Genomic DNA, 8,356 nt, shown 5'->3' on the forward strand with positions numbered 1-8,356 from the left:
GCACCACATGTATATCTGCAAAGACAAACCACACAGGCCTAATGTTAAAAAAATAAAATAAAATAGTGGGTAATTCTTATCTAAAAATATGAGTGCTTTTTCATAAAATTCCATATTATAATTTTGTTTATGTTAACCAATAACATGCATAAATAGAACTCATGGTACTTACTAGGTCTTGGCTGCTGTTGGAACTGCTGCATGACTGCTAACTGCATGTGTGGTCCAGCAGCTCTAGGGGGAATTAATGGGTGTGCTGTAGTGCCCAGTGGATACAGAGGCTGGCTTAAGAGAGCAGGAGGCAGACCTTGCAACTGGGACAGATCCACACTTTGGGGGAAAATTCCTGTTCAGAGAGACCACTAATATTACACATCTTCACTGTAAAAACGTAGGCGGTAAAATAATCTTAACTTAAAACAAATTAAACTACACAAATAAAATGGTTAAAAAAAAAAAGGTCCTCACCGGTTTGTAGGAGTGCAGGTCCAAGCTGCTGGGGCTGGATGCCCTGGGCAATCATCCTCTGTACCATACCAGGATGCAGCTGTGGTGGTGGAGGCCTAACTATGGGGATGTGAGACAGAAGCGGTACTGGGTAAATGGGTCTGGGGAAAGAGGAAGAGGACCCTGGGGACAGCATAGCAGGAGTGTGATGCCCTGTGGTGGCGCTAGGCCTGGCTCGCTCACCGTCCTTTAAATGGCGATTCTGGGCAGATACAGGGGTGGAGCAGGCTTTTGCACCACCTGCTTGAGGCACACCACTGTCTACACCATCAAGGAAGGAGCTGGGGGAGGGACTGTCTATAAGGGAGACAGTTTGAAGGGTTTTAAACCAGAGGAAATTCCTCAATGTAAAAAAACAAAAACGATGCAGATAACCAAGCAACCATACCTTCCTGTGAGTTTGCAGTGTTCTCTTTGCTTCCTGGTCTACTCATTGGTTCATCTTTAGTCTTTTCCTTTGACTCGTACATCTTTTTTATTACTGAGGTTGGAGTAAAAGACGGCGACAGCTGCAGAAAAAGGCAAATTAGCATTTCAATTTCAAGCAATTCTGCAGCCATTACATAATTTCAACAAAAGACAACTGCAATACAAACAACCTGCTGCATGGCCCAGATAAAATCCAAATTAATTCAACAACTTCAAAAAAAATGGGTCAGATATCAAACTCACCATACTAGTGACTGCAGTGACAGGGGAATTCCTGCCTGGCAGGTGAGGGCCAGGGGACCTGTTAATCCTAGTCTGCCTACAAAACACGGAACAAATGGCCATTAGACATTAACCAGGTATCTTCCGCATCATACTTAGATTGCTAATAAACTGGAAATAAGTTTTGTACTATACTATATCCAGGAAATGTAGTCTCAAACCTTTAGCCAAAAAAAAAAAAAAAAAAAAAATCTGCCCATAAACAGTTTTAAATTAACAGATTATTTTGTTCACCACGTTACTGTGGTCCTTCAATTAATATAAAATAAAACACTGGTGCATTAGATGCGTTATTTTCCATTCTGGACATAGCATTTGGCTACTATTTGATGGAGAAAGAATTTGTTCCAACCTGTTCCGGAAGGACTTGTCAAGGTTATGTTTGTTGTAGACTTGCTGGTACTGGCGACCATGTAACGCCAGATCCTGCTGGAACATCATGGCATCCAATTCTGCCTGGTCCATTGCCATGGACATAGCCCTCAACTGAAATACATATAATAAAATATTTTTATATTCCCATATAATTCCACAATGATAATTGTACAAATAATGTTTACCTGTTGTGGGGTGGGGACTGGACTTAAAGCTCTGTGCATCTCAGAAATTTGGTCCCCCAGAATTTGTTGTGTGACAACAGGGAAGCCTGAAATGTAAATAATTCATTAAGAAGGAAAAAAAAAAAAAAAAAGTCCAGGCAAATAAGAATTAACCCCAACATCCAGTATTAAGAAAACGTTGAATTAAAACCCCAATTGTTATTTTACCTGTTCCTGTCTGCATGCCTGCATAAAAATCCTGAATGGGACCTCTGTGTGGGAAAAAAGGGGGTGAGGATCCACGGTGGTGCAAGAGGCCAGGAGCGGAAGCAGGTGCCACTTCAGGGTTTGCCAACAGACCACTTAAGAGCGGAGAACTGGCCCGTGGAGCTCCCTGAACACCCAACAACTCCTATAGCACAAAGAGCAATACAGACCAATGCCAATGCCTTTCCGAAATGGTTATTAATATTGTGACATTCTACTGAGCCAAATCTATCCTGGATGCCTCACCTGGAAGATATTCTTCTGCTGTATGGCAGGTACCTGAGCCTCAGTGATTGTGCTCAGGATGGCAGGATCTGCAGACTGCTGCAGCTGCGCATATAAGGGAAAGGGCAATCAGCTTTACAATCAATATACGTACATGCAAGGTTCAGTGCTTCCCCACACCAGTGCTTCCCACACCAATAATGTGACCCAAAAAGTCAACACTACACATTTAGGACCACAATGCAGCATTTGCAGAATACAAGCAAAATACAACCATCAAAAAAACCACGATTTTTACAACAAATATTTAAGCATTTCAGCAAAACAAGTGAATACATGTATACACAAACATCATTCATAAAAGCCTGCTATAAACCGTGCAGCTGCCCGTTTCTGACAACTCCAATAACTAATCTTAAAGAAACATTGTTATAAAATTACCACAAAACTACTTGCCAAACCGAATATAATTGTCTTGTAAGCAGTCCAAAGGCAAGCAATGCTACTTGGTTAATGGCTTAGTACAAACAGATGCCCATCAATAATCCAATTCGAAACAATACAACCAACTTCATTTGAAAAGGGACATTCACCCACCTATCTTTTTTGCATGCATTTACCTCAAGCTTTTCATGAAATAGGCAAAGCAATCTCAAACTAGTGGCCACAAAAATGTAAGTCTAAAGCAAGCCCTCTTGCTGCATTTCCCTTGATGTTGTCCAAAATAAGATTAAAATTTGACAATGTCAGATCATTTGCTTTGTGTGTGTAATATATAAATAAAACCCCCAACCTCATTCCATACATATAAGGAGCCAATAAATCTACACAGAACAAGATCTGTATTTACACAATGCCTACATTAAACACGATACACATTCTTCTGTTAAACAGAACACACCAAACAGTACAGATAATCTAACTGTACTTGTTAAAATGTTTTGCTTATTTACAGTAGTGCTGTAATCAAGTTTAGCTCCTTTTGAATTACCCTGTGTGAACATTTTCAAAAACACTGCCTTACTCCAATAATTGAGAAAACCCAGGCAGATGAGAATTTTTCCACATTGCACAAGGAAATTTTACCTGGCACTCACTCCCTCCCAAGCTTTACTTGATGCAGACCAGCCTGCTCAGACACATGCACGCTTACCAAGCTGCATGGTTACACTTACACTGCTCGAGCTGGCCTTGGGCTGGGTGGGCAGGGTTCCACTTGCCTTCATACAGCTCACCAACTTGTTGAACGCAGACATGTCTGGATCACGGGGTCGGGACATGACCCCCGTGCCCCCTGTAAAAGCTTCTTCAAGGTGCTCGGCCATGAAAGGAGTCCCTCCACCCTGAGCCTGCAGCTGCCTGCGGGATGGCTGAGGCTGTTCACTCTGGACCTTGAGCCCCTTTAAGCCACTCTCTACCTCCTCCAAAGACAACACTACCCCAGAATTAGCTACAACAGAGGGACAAGACAGGATCCGGTTTTAACAGTGCAATGCGTGTTGGAAAGGGGAGGAGAAAAAAAAAAAAAAAAAAGAGGATTACTTACTGCTCTCCTTGAGATGGGCCTTGTTTGCATTTAAGCTGCAGAGAAGAGGCTTAAGGTCAATTTTGGCTTTATGGAGTAGCTCCAAGATGTCTACCTTCTCTTTCCGCTCTTCCAAGGAAATTGGCGTGAAGTAGGGTGTAGGGCCTTGACTAGGAGAACTAGCGTGTGGAACTGCAGGTGGGGAAAAAAAAAATTTAGTCAGGCTTTATTTTGTGGGAACTACAATGTATCTAAACAAGTTCATGTTGACTAGGGCAAACGAGTTTTTGCGGCATGGAGCCAGCCTAATTCCACAATTTAGCCTATACTGCCCAAGTTTACATCAAGCTTACAGTATTAGCAGTATGTATGTAATGTAATGCACATGCAAATGCTACGATGTCCTGTTACCTGCGAGTTTCTCAAGCTCATCGTGTGGGGTAGAGCGCAGGCTGCTAGAACGACTACCAGAGGGACTCTGATTACTGTTGAACCAGCGGCTGAACCGGCTGGCCATGACTGGCCCTTCACCAAGCACATCTTCAATCATCTGGAAGTGGGAACAGGTAAGAGTTTCATTATAAGTCAGTATACACAAGGAAAGGTTAAATTGGGGGAGAATGCCACTTACATGAGAGCTTGCAGGCGGTTTAGAGCAATGAAGACAAATGAAGTGTGGGCTTTTGGGAAAAGCTCATTGAAAACCATGGGCACAAATGTTCACGCTTAACCAAAAAAATTCAGCAACTGAAAGTCTTCAATGCCCTTGGAGTACAAAGCTTCTAAACCATGTCCTGACTTAATGATTCACATTAAGCAGACAGTCAAACTAAACCTTAGCTGGATCAGTGATGGGCATAAATTTGTATCTGCTTGACCAACTTCCTACCAAAACTTTAGCCAAAGAAATATTATGCATTACCAATCAAATCACAAAAGATTACAAAATCAGAGCAGCTGCACAGGCATACAAAGCATTTGACAGTATAGGTGGACTTTAAATAAGGAAAAGACCCAAAAGAAATGCCTCACGTGAGATCAACCCAATCACCCTTTTAAACATGCAGTGCTCCCCATATCTTACCGAAGCCAGGCCAGGCATTGTCTTCTCCAGATTAAAAAACTCATTGAAGTCAAACTCCCCAGCTGTTTGTTCAGATAGAATGTCCGGATGAGGCACCTCCTGATCAGCTCCCGTCTCTCGAATCACTTGTCCCTCTTCTGAAAGACCACCATTGCACTCAACTGCACAAGAAAAGAACAAGCAATAAGGAAAAAAAATGTGTTCATTGATAACATTTCTATACAAGGTAAAATCCAAACAGCTATTAAAAAAATTTAAATAAATAAATTTGACATGCCTTCTTTTATAGACTCTGTCCGCTTTCTTGATCGCTTCGTTTTCCGTTTGTCATCCTCTAGGATTTTATCATCAAAGCCAATAAGTTCAATGGTCTCTGACTGGCTTGTAGGTCCACCAGAAAACCATTCAGGCTCCTCTTCAGCATAAGAGTCGTTTCTCCTCCTCTCACTAAACACTCTTTTGTCACCAAAGTCCCTCTGTAATAGTAGCAAATGCGCGACAATTAAATCATTAAGATAAAAAAAAATTCACAAAAGACCACACTATTGGCACTGGCCATAAAATTATAAGTAATTAAACAACTAACAGCTTGTGTGTCTAATATTTTTATATCTATCTATACACAGGTAGTCGTCAACTTACGACCATTCGACTTTACAGCCACAATCACTAGCCGCGGCGTACGACAGTGCGTACCAGCTTCCGGCATCATTTCACAGTACTGTACATATAGCCTACTCTACTTATGACCGGTCTGTCGGTCCCAATTGTGGTCGTAAGTCGACGTCTACCTGTATGTGTAATATATATATATATAGATATATATAGAGAGAGATAGATAGATAGAGAGATAGATAGAGAGATAGATAGAGAGATAGATAGAGAGATAGATAGAGAGATATGCCCTATGAAGAGGTTTAAATAGCCATCACTATGTCCATAAAAATGTACAAAGGCCAAGAGTGTGTGCATCATATTTCTGTGGGCTTGGCTGGGAGGATTTTCAAACAATACCCTGAATCTCTTGTCTTTGAAGTCACGCTCTCTTTCGCGGTCCCTTTCTTTGTCCATCCGAATATCCCTCTCGAACCCACGTGCCGCCATGATTCGACCACTTCCGATACGCCGTGTGCCCCCAAGACGAAGAGACTCATTCTCTTTATTCTCAAGGGGACTGACAGGACGCCGATTCAGTGCGGCAGGTGCCACTTGGCAGCCACCTCCAAAACTGCGACGCTGGGGACTAAGAACTACCTCCAAATCATCCTCCTTAATACGTTCTCGTGGGTCTAGAACAGCAGCACAAAAAGCTTTAAAAAACCTGGATTACATCCTAGGAAAACATTTTATACCCCAAGCACACGTAAAACTAAAATTTTGCTAATCGCAGTAGTAATGCATCAAATTACCAGCAATTCTACGTTTCAGGGGAGGTCTATCCTCAGCATAGTCCTTCTTGTATCCCTCTACGGACAAGTCACACTCCGAGGGATACAACGACGCATGCCATTTTTCAGGATCCCACACCCCATCACTAAAGAATTTCAAGTTAGGTTAGTTTCAGTCACAGCATGTGTTACATTTTAGGACGGTTCCTGAAACAAACACTGAAAGCAAGCCAAAATTTTAAACAACAAACTAAAAATGATACAATAAAGGAAAATAGAATCTGTGCCTTACTTATTTGTTGTACTCACCTGTCATATTTCTGAGACAGGCATTCTGGTCTTTCGTTTGAAATTGGCAGCTCTTTGATTTCCAAAAGCTCCTCCTATGAAAGGAAAAATTTAATTTAGATTATCCGAATCAGACAGAACACAAACAAGATAGTGGAGAACACTGGCGTCACTTGGCTGATTAAGAAAGAAGCAGGATCCAACCTTGGTGTACCGATAGGCAGAAGTCAGTAAAGGTGTCTTCACAGTGTGGGTCATTTTAGTGCCATTTTCCTGATCCTCTATACAGGCATCTTTGTCCATGACTGAGGCAGAAGACCAAAGTATTGCTTCTGTCTTGGACACTCCAAGCACCTGGAGGCAAAATAGTTGGTTAGATTTGAGCCTAAAGAAACAATATGCCAAACACCTCAAGGATTAAAAGCAAGTATGGGTTGTTTAAGTGGGAAATTTCGGGAAACTCAGTAAACGTTATCAGGCGTGTAATCAATGCGCCTAATCAGCACCAGCAGGGCATTAAGCAGAGCAATGCGTGATTAAACGACGAGAGCAGCTCTGACATATGAAAGCGGTGGCGATTTCCAAACAAGCTCTTTTCACCTGTGAGGGGAACAGCACCTATCCCGCATGCTGGGACCAAATCATCCGTTCAGTTTAGCTTGATAGGGTTAATTGCGTGGACAAGATCAATGTGCGCGCAGCCGGATGCTAGCAATCCGCGGTTAGCATTTAGCGCTTTAACTCTAAGCACCATACAAGAGCTCGTTAAGGGATACAGAGAAAAGTCAAGACTACAGCAACAGAGTCTTTAATGGGAGCGACATCAACTTACCTGCTTCTAGACAAAAAAAAAAACCTTCAAGTTACTCCTCACTCCGCTGATGCTACAACTAGCTAACTTTCACACCAGACGGGCTGGACCCTGCGCCCGCTTGCTGCCCAATATGAGATTTAAACAATATCTTTTTATATATATATATATATTGTGTTAATATAAACCACGCGATGCTAATGAAGTGAACAGCCCATCAAGCGTCTAGAGTCAGCGTTAACGAGCTAGCAAAGGGAAGCTTCCAAACAAGCTAGCCAAAACAACCAGTGGTTTATTTTATCGTGTCCAAAACCATTCGTCCATAACACGAAGGTAAAAACACATACCAAGCAATGAGCCCACTGCAAGATTGCTGCGCTTCTACCTTCACTTACTAGATGCCGGAAACAATCCTTTAGCCGGCTAGCTAACTGAATGCTCCCTAATGCCTATGATGTGCTCAAAAAGCGCGCTGAACTACTGAAACTGCGACAAGGAGTTTGCGTTATTTTGGGTTCAACTGGATATTAAGTTCTGCCGCTTGAGCGCAGGCTGACCGGAACCATCACTGTACCTCAGGGCCAATACAAGTTTGTTAATACGAGTCCCCTCTCTCTCTCTCGGTCTTTCTCTCTTTGGTCTCTCTCCAGTTGCTCAGCAGCAATTTTCCTCTGCTAACCACAGGTCCTGACTAAAGGCCCAATTCAGGATTATATAGACACCGCTTCCGCCTACGTGAAAACCGAAAATATACATACACCTTTTTCTTTATGTTTTAAATTCTCAGTAGCACAAAATAATTACTTAGGAAAAGGAGATTATATATTTGTCTAGTAATTGTGCTTAATTCTAATTACTAAGCGTGAATTTGTTTTTTTTGTCAGGCATTCTACATGGTCACCTAATAAAGACCAAAATAAATAAATAAGGGGTTGGTTTTTCCAGGTGATGAGATTCCGGTGTATGTATACTGGTGATGGGCGCAATCACTTATTCCCTTTTCGAGCAATA

At 42.0% G+C, this 8,356-nt stretch overlaps 1 protein-coding gene across 4 annotated transcripts in view; it reads right to left on the bottom strand.

The window, feature by feature from the left end:
- Positions 1-8,043, bottom strand: part of eif4enif1 (eukaryotic translation initiation factor 4E nuclear import factor 1) — a 9,034-nt gene extending 991 nt beyond the window's left edge. The window contains exons 1-19 of one of the 4 annotated variants that reach the window (XM_083520734.1): positions 7,920-8,043; positions 6,739-6,888; positions 6,556-6,629; positions 6,268-6,392; positions 5,873-6,147; positions 5,136-5,334; positions 4,859-5,019; positions 4,186-4,324; positions 3,796-3,966; positions 3,470-3,699; positions 2,271-2,354; positions 1,986-2,169; positions 1,779-1,864; positions 1,571-1,704; positions 1,180-1,255; positions 896-1,016; positions 469-804; positions 173-346; positions 1-15 (exon numbers count right to left, since the gene is read on the bottom strand). The exon at positions 1-15 is cut by the window's left edge and continues 991 nt beyond it. In XM_083520734.1, the coding sequence (XP_083376860.1) occupies positions 1-15; positions 173-346; positions 469-804; positions 896-1,016; positions 1,180-1,255; positions 1,571-1,704; positions 1,779-1,864; positions 1,986-2,169; positions 2,271-2,354; positions 3,470-3,699; positions 3,796-3,966; positions 4,186-4,324; positions 4,859-5,019; positions 5,136-5,334; positions 5,873-6,147; positions 6,268-6,392; positions 6,556-6,629; positions 6,739-6,837 (2,683 nt within the window). In that variant the 5' untranslated portion in view covers positions 6,838-6,888; positions 7,920-8,043. Of the gene's footprint in view, positions 16-172; positions 347-468; positions 805-895; positions 1,017-1,179; positions 1,256-1,570; positions 1,705-1,778; positions 1,865-1,985; positions 2,170-2,270; positions 2,355-3,424; positions 3,700-3,795; positions 3,967-4,185; positions 4,325-4,858; positions 5,020-5,135; positions 5,335-5,872; positions 6,148-6,267; positions 6,393-6,555; positions 6,630-6,738; positions 6,889-7,366; positions 7,470-7,692 lie in introns of those variants that run through there. The other 3 variants (XM_083520731.1, XM_083520732.1, XM_083520733.1) reach the window with 3 other exon arrangements.
- Between the last annotated feature and the right edge of the window lie 313 nt (positions 8,044-8,356).

This window comes from Silurus aristotelis, assembly GCF_946808225.1.
Source record: "Silurus aristotelis genome assembly, chromosome: 2".
NCBI classification, from domain to species: Eukaryota; Metazoa; Chordata; class Actinopteri; order Siluriformes; family Siluridae; genus Silurus; species Silurus aristotelis.